Genomic DNA, 15,831 nt, shown 5'->3' with positions numbered 1-15,831 from the left:
TTTGGGGGTCCCGGGTGGGTTTTTGGGGGGTCCCGGGGGGATTTTGGGGGTCCCGGGGGGATTTTGGGGGGTCCCGGGTGGGTTTTTGGGGGGTCCCGGGTGGGTTTTGGGGTCCCGGGTGGGTTTTTGGGGGGTCCCGGGGGGATTTTGGGGGTCCCGGGTGGGTTTTTGGGGGGTCCCGGGTGGGTTTTGGGGTCCCGGGTGGGTTTTGGGGGTCCCGGGTGGGTTTTTGGGTTCCTGCGGGTGAATTTGGGGGAGGGGTCCCGAGGGGGCGTTCCCAGGGTTGAGGAGGGGGCGTGGCCTGTCCCGCCCCTCGCCCCACGCTCCGCCCCTCCCCCAATGGAGCTTTGACGGCGGCGGCGGCGGGAGCGGACCCGGGGGAGAACAGGTGAGATGGGGGGAGGAGGGGGGGTCCCCAAACCCCCCGGGACCCTCCGCCCCTCCCCCACCCCCAGACCACCGCCCCCTACCCAAAAAAACCCCTCCCCCCACCCGCGATTTTTTGGGGGGAAAATCGGCGAATTTGGGGGCGCGAAGGGGGGGGAGGGGCGGGGGGTCGCTCCCACGGGGTGGGGGAGGGGAGAGAGGGACGAGACCCTTCCCAAAATTCCCCGAAATTCCTCCCAAAAATCGCCGGGAATTGGGGGAAAAAAATTCCCGAGGATCGCGCTGGGAACAGGTGGGTGGGGGGGGGGGGCGGCATTCCGCCCGAAATCCCCGAAATTCGCCCCAAAATCCCCGAAATTCGCCCCAAAATCCCCGAAATTCACCCCAAAATCCCCGATTTTCCCCCCCGATCCCCGCCGCCTTCCCTCCATTCCCTCCGGTTTTCCTGATTTCCCCCCGGTTTTCCCAATTTTCCCCGATTTTCCCCCCAAAAGGCCACGAAATTCCCTTTTTTTCCTCCCCGAAATTCCCCTCCCCCCCCCCCCCCGAAATTCCTCATTTTTTTACCCCAAAACCTCCCCCGGGTTCTCTCAAATTCCCACAAAATTTTCTCTTTGATTCCCCCCAAATTCCCCCCAAAATCCCCCCAAATTTCCCTGATTTTCCCCCCTCAAAATCCCACCAAAATTCCTCGGATTTCCTCCCCAAAATCCCCCCGGAATTTTCCCCAAATTCCCTCGATTCCACCCCCCCGCCCCCCGCCCCACATTTCCCTGGAATTCCCGAATTTCTCCCAAATTTCCCCACGATTTCCCCCAAATCTCATCAAATCCTCGGAAATTCTCCCAAATTCCTCGTTTTTCTCCCCTCGAAGGCCCAAAATTCCTCCACGTTTTCCCCCCAAATTCCCTGAAATTTCCGAATTCCCACGAATCCCCCACATTTGGGCTCCAATCACCAAAATTCTGCCAAATTTTATCAATTCTTCCTCAAAATTCCCCCAATTCCCCCGATTTTCCCCCAAATTCTCCCCATTTCTGCCCAAATTCCCCGAATTCCTGCAGATTTCCCCAAATTCCTCCTGAATTTCCCCCAAATTTTCCCAAATCCCCTCAAATTTCCCCCCGTTTTTTCTGAATCTCCTCAAATCTCCCAAATCCCTTCAATTCCTACAATTTCCCCCCTCAGATCTCCCCAAATTCCCCCAAAATTCCTTCAAATCTCCCCCGAATTCCTCAAATTCTCCCCCAAATCAATGTCAAATCGCCCAAATTCCCTCAATTCCCCCCCGGATCTCCCAAACTCCTGCGGATTTTCTCCCGAATTCCACCCAAATTCTGCCCCAAAATCCCAGAATCTCCCCCCAGAATCTCCCCCCAACTCCCTTTTTATCCCCCTCCCTCTTCCCCCTGTCGATCGCCCCCCCCCTCGGAAAACCCCCGGATTTGTCCTAAATCCCGGATTTTTCCCCCAAATCCTTTTGGATTTTCTCAAATCCGCCGGAAAAAAAAAAAAAAAAAAGAAAAAAAAAATCCGCAGGTTTTTTTCAAGGGAAAAAACGGAATTTGGGTCCCAAAACTGGCACTTTTGGGGGAATTTCCCGGGATTTGGGGTTTTTCCTCCCGCCGTGGGGCTCGGGGGGCCCCGGGCTGGGGAAATTCGGGATTTGGGGCTTTGATTTGGGGGAAAATCCCGGGAAATCGGGAAAATCCTCGGAATGAAGGAAAATGCCCCAAAACTGGGGCGAATCCGGAGGGATTCGGGAAAATCCCTGAGCGGCCCCACGGGGGCCCCGCGTGAATTAATGGGGGGCATTAATTGGATTAATTAATGGGGGAATGCCCCAGAATGAGCTATGGGGCAGAGTTCTGGGGCAGAGCTGTGGGTCAGGGACCTGTGGGTCAGGATGGATCTGTGGGTCAGGATGGATCTGTGGGTCAGGGACCTGTGGGTCAGGGTGGATCTGTGGGTCAGGATGGATCTGTGGGTCAGGGACCTGTGGGTCAGGAATCTGTGGGTCAGGATGGATCTGTGGGTGAGGATGGATCTGTGGGTCAGGGACCTGTGGGTCAGGGACCTGTGGGTCAGGATGGATCTGTGGGTCAGGATGGATCTGTGGGTCAGGGACCTGTGGGTCAGGAATCTGTGGGTCAGGATGGATCTGTGGGTCAGGATGGATCTGTGGGTCACGATTCTATGGGTCACTGATCTAGGGGTCAGGATCTGTGGGTCAGGGATTGATCCGTAGGTCAGGATCTATGGGTCAGGGATGGATCCATGGCTCAGGATCTGTGGGTCAGGGATGATCTGTGGGTCCGGATCTGTGGGTCACGGTGGATCTATCGATCACAGTGGATCTGTGGGTCAGGGATGATCCATGGGTCACGGTGGATCTGTGGGTCACGGTGGATCTATCGATCACGGTGGATCTGTGGGTCAGGGATGATCCATGGGTCACGGTGGATCTGTGGGTCACGGTGGATCTATCGATCACGGTGGATCTGTGGGTCAGGGATGATCTATGGGTCACGGTGGATCTGTGGGTCACGGTGGATCTATCGATCACGGTGGATCTGTGGGTCAGGGATGATCTATGGGTCACGGTGGATCTGTGGGTCACGATGGATCTACGGGTCACGATGGATCTATGGGTCTCGGTGGATCCGTGGGTCCGGTGGGATCCCCGCCCCCCGCCGGCTCCGGGCCCCGCCCCGTCCCCTCCCCCGGCCCCGTTGCCATGGGAACCGCGCGGTTGCCGAGGAGGAGCCGGAGCCGCCCCCGCACCCAAACCCCCGGAGCCGAACCCGAGCCAAAACCGAGCCAAAACCGAGCCAAAACCGAGCCAGACCCGAGCCAGAACAGACCCACAGATTGTTCCTGACCCACAGATCCCAAACCTGACCCACAGATCCCACCTGAAACCCTCCGCACCCAAAGCCCCGGAGCTGAACCCGAGCCAAAACCGAGCCAGACCCGAGTCAAAACCGAGCCAAAACCGAGCCAGACCCGAGTCAAAACCGAGCTAAAACCGAGCCAAAACCGAGCCAGACCCGAGCCAAAACCGAGCCAGAACGGACCCACAGATTGTTCCTGACCCACAGATCCCAAACCTGACCCATAGATCCCACCTGAAACCCTCCGCACCCACACCCCCGGAGCCAAACCCGAGCCAGACCCTGACCCACAGATCCCAGCCTGACCCAAACCTGACCCACAGATCCCACCTTGACCCACGGCCCCACGGCTGCCCCATGGATCCATCCCGCACCCCGTATCTCCAATCCCACACCCAAATCCCCTATTCTGACCCCACATCTCCCCCGCAGGCTCCTGGCAGGGCGCCACGGCCGTGCCCCACATCCCTGGTCCCACGCCCCAGGTCCCCTATTGTGACCCACATTTCCCCCCAGGCTCCTTCCGGCGCGGCGCCATGGCGGCGCTGGGCCCGGCGCTGGCGGCCTGGCTGCTGCTGGGCCCCGGCAGCACCAGCGGCACCGGCAGCGGCGTGGCCGAGAGCCCCGCCAACGGCACGTGCCGGGGCTCGGCGCGCTGCCAGCCCGGCGTCCTCCTGCCCGTCTGGCAGCCCGACGAGCCGGCGGCCGGCGACAAGGCGGCGCGGGCCATCGTCTACTTCGTGGCCATGATGTACCTGTTCCTGGGCGTGTCCATCATCGCCGACCGCTTCATGGCCTCCATCGAGGTGATCACGTCGCGCGAGAAGGAGATCACCGTCACCAAGGCCAACGGCGAGACCAGCGTGGGCACCGTGCGCATCTGGAACGAGACCGTCTCCAACCTGACCCTGATGGCGCTGGGCTCCTCGGCGCCCGAGATCCTCCTGTCGCTCATCGAGGTGTGCGGGCACCGTTTCCAGGCCGGGGAGCTGGGCCCCGGCACCATCGTGGGCAGCGCCGCCTTCAACATGTTCGTGGTGATCGCCGTGTGCGTCTACGCCATCCCGGCGGGCGAGAGCCGGCGCATCAAACACCTGCGCGTCTTCTTCGTCACGGCCTCCTGGAGCATCTTCGCCTACATCTGGCTCTACCTCATCCTGGCCGTCATCACGCCGGGCGTGGTGCAGGTGTGGGAGGCCTTCCTCACCCTGCTCTTCTTCCCGGCCTGCGTGGTCTTCGCTTGGGCGGCCGACAAGAGGCTGCTCTTCTACAAGTACGTCTACAAGCGCTACCGCGCCGACCCGCGCAGCGGCATCATCATCGGCACCGAGGCCGAGCGCCCCACGCCCAAAGATTTGGAAGCCGACGGCGGATTCCCCCCGGCGCTGCCCGAAGCCGAGCCCGGCGCCGTCTCACCGTCGCCGACGCCGGAGGAGAAGGAGCTGGACGAGAGCCGGCGCGAGGTCATCCAGATCCTGAAGGATCTGAAGCAGAAGCACCCGGAGAAGGAGCTGGAGCAGCTGATGGACGCCGCCAACTACATGGCCCTGGTCCACCAGCAGAAGAGCCGAGCCTTTTACCGCATCCAAGCCACGCGCCTCATGACCGGCGCCGGCAACGTGCTCAAGAAACACGCGGCCGAAGCGGCGCGGCGCTCGCCGGCCCTGCCGGGAGAGGAGGACGAGGATGACGAGGAGGACGAAGCCTGCAGCCGCATCTTCTTCGAGCCGTGCCTGTACCACTGCCTGGAGAACTGCGGCTCGGTGACGCTGGCCGTGGCGTGCCAGCAGGGCCTGGGCGCCAACCAGACCTTCTACGTGGATTTCCGCACCGAGGACGGCTCGGCCAAGGCGGGCTCGGACTACGAGTACAGCGAGGGCACGCTCATCTTCAAGCCGGGGGAGACGCGCAAGGAGCTGGCCATCGGCATCATCGACGACGACATCTTCGAGGAGGACGAGCACTTCTTCGTGCGGCTGCTGAACCTGCGCGTGGGCGACGCCGAGGGCATGTTCGAGGCCGACTCCGAGGACCACCCCAAGGGCAAGCTGGTGGCGCCGCTGGTGGCCACGGTGACCATCCTGGACGACGACCACGCCGGCATCTTCGGCTTCCGGGAGCGGTCGGTGCGGGTCAGCGAGTGCCAGGGCCACGTGGAGGTGACGGTGGTGAGGAGCTCGGGGGCGCGCGGCACCGTCATGGTGCCCTTCCGCACCGTGGAGGGCACGGCCCGAGGAGGAGGAGTGGACTACGAGGATGCCAGCGGGGAGCTGGAGTTCCGCAACGACGAGACGGCGTGAGGAGGGGACGGGAGGGGACGTGGGGGGGGTGAGGGGTGGAGGTGTGAGAGGAAGAAGATGGATGGTGGATGGAGGGATGGAGATGGAAGAGGATGGTTGGGTCGTTGGGTGGGTGTTTGGAAAGAGAAGGAAGAGAATGGACCATGGATGGATGGAAACCTCGTCATCGTCATCCAGGGTTATCAACCAGTCATCATCATCATCATCATCACCATCATCGTCATTCTCATCATCATCATCCTCATCATCCAGGGTTATCAACCAGTCATCATCCTCACCCCCCCATCGTTACCATCATCTACCGTCACCGTCATCTTCCATCGTAGCCACCATCGTTGTCATCACCACGATGATGACGATGATGGCGATGACGATGCTGACCCTGACGCCGCGGCTGCCCCGCTGTCCCTCCCGCCGCAGGAAGACGCTGCAGGTGAAGATCGTTGATGATGAAGAGTACGAGAAGAAGGAGAACTTCTTCATCGAGCTGGGGACGCCGCGCTGGCTCAAGCGCGGCATCTCGGGTACGGGGACGCCCGGGGGTCACTGAGGGGTCACCCCGGGGTCACTGAGGGGTCACCCGGGGGTCGCTGTGGGAGGGGACACTGAGGGGACACCGGGGGTCACTGAGGGCTCACCCAGGGGTCACTGAGGGAGGGGACACTGAGGGGACACCAGGGGTCACTGAGGGGTCACCCGGGGGTCTCACCACTGTCCCTTCTCTCTCTCCTCAGCTCTTCTGCTCGCCCAAGGTAGGAGCCTTCGGCCTCGGACACGTCCCATGACCATGGATGTCCCATGACCGTGTATGTCGCCGTGTCCCCACGCCGTGTGCTCATGCCAGGTCCCCGTGACCCTGTGCCGTGTCCCCATGTCATTGTCCCCATGGCCCCACACCGTGTCCCCGTGTCCTCACATTGTGCCCCACACCATGTCCCCACACTGTGTCCCCACCTTGTGTCCCCATGTCACGTCCCCATGTCCCCACGCTGTCCCCATGTCCCCCGGCAGGGGACGGCGAGCGGCAGCTCTCGGCCGAGGAAGAGGATGCGCGGCCACATTGTCCCCGCGTCCCCATGTTGTCCCCATGTCCCCATACCGTGTCCCCGTGTCCCCATGCTGTACCTGGTGATGTCCCTGGTGATGTCCCCGTGCTGTCCCCACCCCGGCAGGGGACGGTGAGTGGCAGCTCTCGGCTGAGGAAGAGGAGGCGTGGCTGCACTGTCCCCATGTCCCCACACTGTCCCCATGTCCCCTACTGTGTCCCCATGTCCCCGTGTCCCCACGCTGTCCCCGTGTCCCATACAGTGTCCCCACGTCCCACACCATGTCCCCGTGTCCCCACGCTGTCCCCGTGTCCCATACAGTGTCCCCACGTCCCACACCATGTCCCCGTGTCCCCACGCTGTCCCCGTGTCCCATACAGTGTCCCCACGTCCCACACCATGTCCCCGTGTCCCCACGCTGTCCCCGTGTCCCATACAGTGTCCCCACGTCCCATACCATGTCCCCGTGTCCCCCGGCAGGGGACGGCGAGCGACAGCTCTCGGCCGAGGAGGAGGAGGCGCGGCGAATCGCCGACATGGGCAAACCCGTGCTGGGCGACAACCGGCGCCTCGAGGTGGTCATCGAGGAGTCCTACGACTTCAAGGTGACCCTGGGGACACGGGGGGACACTGGGGACACCGAGGGGACGTGGCCTGATTGTCCCCGGCGTCCCCAGAACACGGTGGACAAGCTGATGAAGAAAACCAACCTGGCCACCGTCATCGGCACCCACTCGTGGCGAGAGCAGTTCCTGGAGGCCATCACCGTCAGCGCAGGTGGCGCCGGGCTCCCTGATGTCCCCGAGGTGTCCCCTGAACAGCCGCGGTGTCCCCCTGCCATTCCCAGGGTCACAGTGCAGGTGGCAGAGGGTCCCCAGTGTCCTCTTGGTGTCCCCAAGGTCCTCCCGCCTTGCCCAGAGTCCCCTCAGTCCACCCTTCGGCCACCGCCTCGGGGGCCCCAACTTTGGGGACACCTCCTGTCCCTACCGCTGGAGGACCCCAACCCCGGTGCCACCGCCCCCAAAGGCCCCCCAAGCCCAACGTCCCCCCACCTGGTGACGCCCCGCTGTCCCCACAGGTGACGAGGACGAGGACGACGAAGGCCGCGAGGAGCGGCTGCCGTCGTGCTTCGATTACGTCATGCACTTCCTGACGGTGTTCTGGAAGGTTCTGTTCGCCTGCGTGCCCCCCACGGCGCTGCTGGGCGGCTGGGCGGCCTTCGGCGTCTCCATCCTCCTCCTGGCGCTGCTGACGGCGCTCATCGGGGACCTGGCCGCGCACTTCGGCTGCACCCTGGGCCTCAAGGACTCGGTCAACGCCGTGGTCTTCGTGGCCCTGGGCACCTCCATCCCCGGTGAGGGGCCCTGGGGACATCGTGGGGACATCACTGGGACATGGGGATAAAGGGACACTGGGGTGGGATAAGGGACAGGGGCCCGAGGGCTCGGTCAACGCCGTGGTTTTTGCCACCTTCAACACCCCCAAAGTCCCCAGTGCCTCCAACGGTCCCAACGTCCCCAACATCCCCAACGTCCCCGTGACCTCGCCATCCTCTGTATGTCCCCGATGTCCCCAGCACCCCCCACTGTCCCCAGCGCCCCCTGACCCCCCGTGTCCCCCCACGGCAGACACCTTCGCCAGCCGCGTGGCCGCCCTGCAGGACCCGTGCGCCGACGCCTCCATCGGCAACGTCACGGGCTCCAACGCCGTCAACGTCTTCCTGGGGCTGGGGCTGGCCTGGTCAGTGGCCGCCGTCTACTGGGCGGCGCAGGGACGTCCCTTCCTGGTGCCCCCCGGCACGCTGGCCTTCCCCGTCACCCTCTTCACCATCTTCGCCTTCCTGGCCATCGCCGTGCTGCTGTGGCGGCGCCGGGCACCCATCGGGGGCGAGCTGGGGGGGCCCCGCGCCCCCAAAGTGCTGACGGCCGGGCTCTTCCTGCTGCTCTGGCTGCTCTACGTGCTCTTCGCCAGCCTGGAGGCCTACTGCCACATCCAGGGCTTCTGAACTGGGGGGACTGGGGGCACTGGGAGGGGCTGGAGGGACTGGGGGGGCTGGGAGGGACGGGGGGACATGTTAGGGATGGGGACAGACAGGACAGGGGTCAGCCAGTGTCACCCCAGAGCTCTTCTTGGCCAGTCTGGGGGTCACTGCCACATCCAGGGCTTCTGAACTGGGGGCACTGGGAAGGGACTGGGAGCACTGGGAAGGGCTGGGGGGACAGGGACCGAGGGGATAGAGGGGACAGGGGTCACCCCGTGTCCCCTCATGGCTCCTCTCAGCCAGCCTGGAGGCCTACTGCCACATCCAGGGCTTCTGAACTGGGGGCACTGGGGGCACTGGGGGCACTGGGAGGGCACTGGGAGGACAAGGAATGAGGGGATAGGGGACACTCTGTGACACCCCAGAGCTCTTCTTGGCCATCACTGCCACATCCAGGGGTTCTGACTGGGGGCACTGGGGGGCACTGGGAAGGGACTGGGCTGTACTGGGGGCACTGGGCTGTACTGGGGGCACTGAGGGGCACTGGGAGGGGACTGGGCTGTACTGGGAGCACTGGGCTGTACTGGGGGCACTGGGGGGCTCTGGGAGGGGACTGGGCTGTACTGGGGGCACTGGGCTGTACTGGGGGCACTGGGGGGCACTGGGAGGGGACTGGGCTGTACTGGGAGCACTGGGCTGTACTGGGGGCACTGGGGGGCACTGGGAGGGGACTGGGCTGTACTGGGAGCACTGGGCTGTACTGGGGGCACCGGGGGGCATTGGGAGGGGACTGGGCTGTACTGGGGGCACTGGGGGGCACTGGGCTGTACTGGGAGGGGACTGGGCTGTACTGGGAGCACTGGGCATTAACACAGGCCAGCAGGAGGTGGCAGCTGGGGACAAGGCCGGGTCCTTGGGGTCCCCCCCGATGCCCCCGGGTCACTTTTGGGGCTCCCCTTTACCCCCTCAGGGCCTCCCTGCCCCACTCCCCTTTTTGGGGTCCCCCCCCCCACCCCAGGGATGCCTCAGGGACCCCCAGGACCCCCCCAAATCCCCCCTGAGACCCCCAAACCCCACCTGGAGACCCCCAATCCCCCCCAAGGGACCCCAAAACCCCCTGGGAGACCCCCAACCCCCCCCGGAGACCCCCAAGCCCCTTCAGGGACCCCAAAACCCTTCAGGGACCCCAACCCCCCCCCAAGGGACCCCAAACCCTTTCAGGGACCCCCAAATTCCCCCCCCGAGACCCCCAAATTTCCCACCCTGGGGCCGTTTCTTATCTCGCAGCATTTTGTAAAAGGGGGGGAGGGGGTGGGGCGGGGGAGGGGCGCGATGGGGTGGGGGGCGTGGGGGAGGTTGGGGGGGGGTCCGGGAGCTGCGCCCCCCCGAAAAACAAACAAAAAACCCCACAAACAAAACCAAAAATAACAAAAAAAAATTCCCAAAACCAAACCCGGCTGTGAGTGAGTGCGCGACCCCGTGACGTCACCTACACAATGACGTCATTCCTTTGCGGTGCTTTTGGTGACGTCACCCCTCGGCACCTCCCCGTGGCTCTGGCTGTAAAGCGCGCGGCTGTCGCAAACGGCGCGGGAGGGCGGGAAAGTGCCTGTCGCAGAAGCAGAGCGTTGCCATGGCGACCGACGTGGTAACATCCCCCCCGCCCCCCAAAGCGCCGGGGGACTCCCAAAATACCCTGGGATCAGCAAAGACACCTCGGGGACCCCCCAAAACACCCTGGGAACCCCGAAAAAGATCCCGGGGACCCGCAAAAACACCTCAGGAAGCCCCAATAACACCTCGGGGACCTCCCAAAACACCCTGAGGACCCCGAGACCACCCTGGGACCCCTAAGAACACCTCGGGGACCCCGAAAACCGCCGGGGACCCCCAAGAACACACCGGGGACCCCCAGAAACACCCTGGGCACCCCGAAAAAGCCCCGTGCACCCCCAAACCACCTCGGGGACCCCCAAACCCCTCCAGAGGTTCCCGAAGCCCCCTCAGAGGCCGGGGGGTTACCGTAAAGTGCGGCGGTGGTCGCGCTGAAGCGCCACGTTACCATGGTTACCGCCGCACAGCGCCGTGCGTTGTCATGGGGACACTCACCGGAGGGGTGCCGTAAAGGCGCGGCGGCGTTGCCCCGGTGACGGGCCGTGAGGCGCGGCGGGCGCGGCGCGGCAGTGTCGCGTTGGCGCGCAGTCATGGCGGTGCCGAACGGGGCCGGGGCCGCGGCCGGGACGGGCCCGGGGGGAACCGGGACGGGCCTGGGGGTCCCGGCGGGGCCCGGCGGGGGCCTCAGAGCCGCGGCCGGCCTCTACGAGCAGCTCAAGGGAGAGTGGGGCCGCAAGAGCCCCAACCTGGCCAAGTGCGGGGAGGCCCTGGGCAGGCTGAAGGTGAGAGTGGGGATTCGGGGGGTCTGAGGGGGGATCTGGGGGGTCTGGGGGGTCTCAGAGGGGATTTGAGGGGTCTGAGGGGGGATCTGGGGGGTCTGGGGGGGCTCAGAGGGGATCTGGGGGGTCTGGCGGAGGAATTTGGGGTATTGAGGGAGAATCTGAGGGGTCTGAGAGGGGGATTTGGGGGGGTCTGGGGGGGAATTCGGGGGGTCTGAGGGGAATTTGGGGGGTCTGCGGGGGATTTGGGGGGGTCTGGGGGGATTTGGGGGGTCTGGGGGGGATTCGGGGGGTCTGAGGGGTTCCCTGGTACTGGGACTGAGTGAGATCCTGATTGTGGGGGAATCAATGCGGAATTTGGGGTCTTTCAGGGGAGTCCCTGAGCTGAGGGGGGGTCCTGGATTTTGGGGGTCCCCGGGATTTTTGGGTGTCCAACCCGCCCTTCTCTCATTTCCTGCCTGAGCCGTAAACACCAATTAACAGCCAGCCATTAATTAACCCCAAACCATTAATTAACGGGGTGAATCAGGGATGAGGGGACACCAAGACCCCCCCCCGGGGTTCCCCAAATTCTTTTGGGACCCCCCAAAATCCCCCCAGGTCGCTCTCCTGGACCTGAACTTCCTTCCCACCTCGGGCTCCTCCATGACCAAGCAGCAGCTGATCCTGGCCCGTGAGTGCCCCAAAATGTGCCCAAATCGCCCCAAATTCCTCGTTTTGGGGGGTTCCTGCGGGGACTTCTGGGGTTTGGGGCGGGAGGGCGGGAAGGTGGGGTTGAATTCCCAGGGAATGGTCCCAGAATTCTGCCTAAATCCAACCCAAATAGCCCTTAAATTCAATCTAAACCCCCTCAAACCCAACCCAAACCCACCCCAATCCCCTTTAAACTTCCCCCAGATCGCCCTAAATTGAACTCAAACCCCTCAAATCCCACCTGAACCCACCCAAATCCAACCCCTATACAACCCAAATCCCCCCAAACCCCTCTGGCCCTACCCCAACCCCTTTTCCCCACCCCAAATTCCTCTTTTTCCAGGGGATATCCTGGAGATTGGGGCCCAGTGGAGCATCCTGAGGAAGGACATCCCGTCCTTTGAGCGTTACATGGCCCAGCTCAAGTGCTACTACTTCGACTACAAGTGAGTCTGGGGGGGTTCCTGCGGGTCTGGAGGGGGATTTGGGGGGTCTGGGGGGTTCCTGGGGGTCTGGAGGGGGATTTGGGGAGGTCTGGGGGGGTTCCCTGGGGGTCCGGAGGGGGATTTGGGGGGTCTGGGGGGTTCCTGGGGGTCCGGAGGGGGATTTGGGGGGTCTGGGGGGGTTCCTGGGGGTCTGGAGGGGGATTTGGGGGGTCTGGGGGGTTCCTGGGGGTCTGGAGGGGGGATTTGGGGGGTCTGGGGGGTTCCTGGGGGGTCTGGAGGGGAATTTGGGGGTCTGGGGGGGTTCCTGGGGGTCTGGAGGGGGGATTTGGGGGGTCTGGGGGGGTTCCTGGGGGTCTGGAGGGGGATTTGGGGAGGTCTGGGGGGGGTTCCTGGGGGTCTGGAGGGGGATTTGGGGGGTCTGGGGGGTTCCTGGGGGTCTGGAGGGGGATTTGGGGGGGTCTGGGGGGGTTCCTGGGGGTCTGGAGGGGGATTTGGGGAGGTCTGGGGGGGGTTCCTGGGGGTCCGGAGGGGGGATTTGGGGGGTCTGGGGGGGTTCCTGGGGGTCTGGAGGGGGATTTGGGGGGTCTGGGGGGTTCCTGGGGGTCTGGAGGGGGATTTGGGGGTCTGGGGGGGTTCCTGCGGGTCTGGAGGGGGATTTGGGGGGTCTGGGGGGGTTCCTGGGGGTCTGGAGGGGGATTTGGGGGGTCTGGGGGGGGTTCCTGGGGGTCCGGAGGGGGATTTGGGGGGTCTGGGGGGGTTCCTGGGGGTCTGGAGGGGGATTTGGGGGGTCTGGGGGGTTCCTGGGGGTCTGGAGGGGGATTTGGGGGTCTGGGGGGGTTCCTGGAGGGATTCCTGGGGGTCTGGGTGGGATTTCTGGGGCTCTGTATTGGTTCCTGGGATCTGAGTTTGTTCTGGAGTCCGGGGGGCGCTCCCGTGCGTTTTGGGGGGCACTTCTGGAGGTTTAGGGAGGATTTCCTGGGCGTCTGGGGGGGCTCCTGGGAGGATTCCCACAGGTTTCCGTTTGGTCGGAGGGTCTGGGGGCGTTCCCGGTGGTCTGGGGGGATTTTCCAGGCTCTGGGGGGATTCCTGGGCGGGTTTCAGGGCTCCGTGTTGGTTCCCGGGGTGCCCGGGGGGCTCCCGGGGGCCGGCCCCGGTTCCCTGAGGCCCGGAACATTGCGGACCCCCCGGCAGGGAGGAGCTGCCCGAGTCGGCGTCGCGGCACCAGCTGCTGGGGCTGAACCTGCTGTTCCTGCTGTCCCAGAACCGCGTGGCCGAGTTCCACACTGAGCTGGAGAGGCTGCCTGCCCCCGACATCCAGGGGAACCTCTTCATCAGGCACCCCGTGTCCCTGGAGCAGGTCTGGGGGGGTTTGGGGGGTCCTGGGGGGGTTTAGGGGGGATTTTGTGGCTGGAATTCCACCTGGAGCTGATCTGTGCTGCTTTGGGGAGTTCTGAGCCTTTTTGGGGGTGTTTTACCCCAGCTTTGGGGTATTTGATCTGATTTTTGGGTGTCTTACCCCAGTTTTGGGGTGTTTTACCCCTTTTTTTTTTTGTGTTTTTTTTCCGGTTTTTTGGGGTGTTTTGTCTTATTTTTGAGGTGGTTTGTCCCGTTTTGGGGTGTTTTATCACATTTTTGAGGCGTTTGATCCCATTTTTTGGGTGTTTTATCCTGTTTTTGAGTGTTTTACCACATTTTTTCCTCCAGTACCTGATGGAGGGCAGCTACAACAAAGTGTTCCTGGCCAAGGGCAACATCCCAGCAGAGAGTTACACCTTCTTCATCGACATCCTGCTGGACACCATCAGGTCTGGGACGCCCAAAAATCCTCCCAAAATCCTTCCCCAAACCTCTTCCCCCAAACTCCCTCAGAACCCCTCAAACTCCCCCCGGATTCTCTCGGATCCACCCCAAACCCCCTCAAATGCCCTCAAAATCCCCTCTAAGCCCCCCAAACCCCCTGAGAACTCCCCTGTGATCCCCCCAAACCCAGGGATGAGATCGCGGGGTGCATCGAGGCCGCCTATGAGCGCATTCTGTTCCCCGAGGCCGCGCGGATCCTCTTCTTCAGCTCGCCCCGGAAAATGACCGACTACGCCAAGAAGGTACCCAAAACCACCCTGAAATACCCCGAAACAGCCTGAAACCACCCAAAACCACCCTGAAATCCCCCAAAACTGCCCTGAAATGCCCTGAAACCGCCCAAAACCACCCTGAAATACCCCTAAAACAGCCTGAAACCACCCAAAACCACCCTGAAATACCCCAAAACTGCCCTGAAATGCCCTGAAACTGCCCAAAACCACCCTGAAATACCCCCAGAACAGCCCCAAAACAGCCTGAAATATGCCTGGAACACCCTGAAACCACCCTGAAATACCCAAAACTAGTTTAAAACCACCCTAAAATGGGGGTTTAGAACCTGAAACCCCTCAATATCTGCCTCAAATCCCTCCTAACCTTCCCCAAACCCCCTTCAATCCCCTCAAACCCCCCTTTAAACCCCTTCCAATCCCCCAAATCCCCTCCAAATCCCTTCTTTAAACCCTTTTTGCCTTTGTTTTCCCAGCGGGGCTGGGTGCTGGGGCCCCTCCAACTACTACAGCTTCGGGGGGCGGCAGCAGAAGGCCGAGGACCCCCCGATCCCCTCGACGGAGTTGGCCACGCAGGTGATCGAGTACGCCCGGCAGCTGGAGATGATCGTCTGAGGGCCCCTCCAAACAGCAAAATTCCCTCTCGTTCCCTCTTTATTCCTGTTTTTTTCTGCCTTTTTTTCGCCTTTTTTGGGGGGGCTTTGGAACATTTAAAGTGGTTCTTTTGGGGTTTTTTTTTGGAGGGGGTTTAACTGTTCAAAGATGATTTTGGCACCCCTCGCATTGAGACCGCAAAATTCTCCCAAACCCTGTTTATTCTCCTTAATTTTCTCATTTTATTGTGATTTGGGGGGGCGTTTCAAGGGCTTTAAGTATTTTTGGCAGGGCGGTTATGTATTTAAAAGTGGTTTTGATGCACGGGGGTCTCGCTGAAACCCCTGGGACCCCCGAAATCCCCATTTATTCCCATTTTCTCTTCTATTTTGTTACATTTTTGGGGGCAGTCTTGATGTGGGGACCCCAAAACCCCCTTGGACTCCCCTAAAACAACCCCAGATCCCCTTGTTAGCTCCCACTTCCCCAAGTTTTTTGGTTCTTTTGGTGCGGGAATTTAGAGACCCCCCCGCACCCCCTTTTTGGGCAGAACTGGGGGGGGGGCTGAGCCCCCTCCTCAAAAGCAACAAACCTCAAAATGTTGTTTCAATAAAGTGCTGGAGCCGGAGCGAGATGATTTGGGGGGTTCGGCGTCGTTTGGGGCCATTTTGGGGCCGTTTCGTTCCTGAGGGGCTCCGGGACCCCCGAATTGGGGAGGGGGCGGTGCCCAGCCCTCACGGAGAAGCCCCGGTCTCTTCCTTCTGATTGGCTGATAATTCCCGCGCTGTGCGCTGATTGGTCAAAGCGCAGCCAAAACCCTGAGGCGGTGCTCCCCGAGGAAAAAAGTCGCTCGTTGAATGAAAGGGCTGAGGTGATTGGGCGGCAGATGGCGGGAATGAGAGGAGCGCAGTGATTGGTTGGGGCAGTGGGGCTTGTGGCTAATGAGCGTGGGGAGGGCGGGGTTAAAGTGAGATGAGGCGGGAGTGCGCCGCCTTGCGGGCGGGAGA

General features: G+C 62.4%; 2 protein-coding genes and 1 long non-coding RNA gene across 3 annotated transcripts; 2 read left to right on the top strand and 1 right to left on the bottom strand.

Annotated features, from left to right (window-relative positions):
• The first annotated feature begins 209 nt into the window (after window positions 1-209).
• SLC8A2 (solute carrier family 8 member A2) lies at window positions 210-9,191 on the top strand. Its single transcript, XM_066208405.1, has 8 exons — window positions 210-388; window positions 3,798-5,577; window positions 6,002-6,105; window positions 6,316-6,333; window positions 7,108-7,232; window positions 7,305-7,404; window positions 7,706-7,981; window positions 8,256-9,191. The coding sequence occupies exons 2-8, from the start codon at window positions 3,818-3,820 to the stop codon at window positions 8,630-8,632; spliced, it is 2,760 nt and encodes a 919-aa protein (XP_066064502.1). The 5' UTR covers window positions 210-388; window positions 3,798-3,817; the 3' UTR covers window positions 8,633-9,191.
• On the bottom strand, window positions 7,957-10,707 carry LOC136305010 (uncharacterized). The gene is made up of 4 exons (XR_010724967.1): window positions 10,631-10,707; window positions 10,102-10,217; window positions 8,260-8,679; window positions 7,957-7,991 (listed from the first exon to the last, which is right to left on the bottom strand). It is a non-coding gene; the product is annotated as an uncharacterized lncRNA (long non-coding RNA).
• A 92-nt stretch (window positions 10,708-10,799) lies between these two features.
• Window positions 10,800-15,027, top strand: PSMD8 (proteasome 26S subunit, non-ATPase 8). Its single transcript, XM_066208406.1, is given in 8 exon segments — window positions 10,800-11,004; window positions 11,602-11,674; window positions 12,038-12,140; window positions 13,332-13,497; window positions 13,845-13,945; window positions 14,131-14,242; window positions 14,707-14,721; window positions 14,723-15,027. Coding segments are annotated over 8 exon segments (885 nt in total). The 5' UTR covers window positions 10,800-10,812; the 3' UTR covers window positions 14,846-15,027.
• Window positions 15,028-15,831: the final 804 nt, after the last annotated feature.

Source organism: Chamaea fasciata, unplaced genomic scaffold (genome assembly GCF_029207755.1).
Source record: "Chamaea fasciata isolate MVZ Bird 193981 ecotype frontalis unplaced genomic scaffold, bChaFas1.0.hap1 SCAF_246, whole genome shotgun sequence".
Taxonomy (NCBI): Eukaryota; Metazoa; Chordata; class Aves; order Passeriformes; family Sylviidae; genus Chamaea; species Chamaea fasciata.
This window is presented reverse-complemented; position numbering and strand designations above follow the sequence as displayed.

Excerpts from the sequence above, each read along its gene's own strand:
- SLC8A2 (XM_066208405.1), top strand. The coding sequence starts at position 3,818 with ATGGCGGCGCTGGGCCCGGCGCTGGCGGCCTGGCTGCTGCTGGGCCCC. Across the intron at positions 7,233-7,304 it reads AGGAGTCCTACGACTTCAAG|AACACGGTGGACAAGCTGAT; the intron begins GTGACCCTGGGG and ends CGGCGTCCCCAG. Across the intron at positions 7,405-7,705 it reads GGCCATCACCGTCAGCGCAG|GTGACGAGGACGAGGACGAC; the intron begins GTGGCGCCGGGC and ends CTGTCCCCACAG.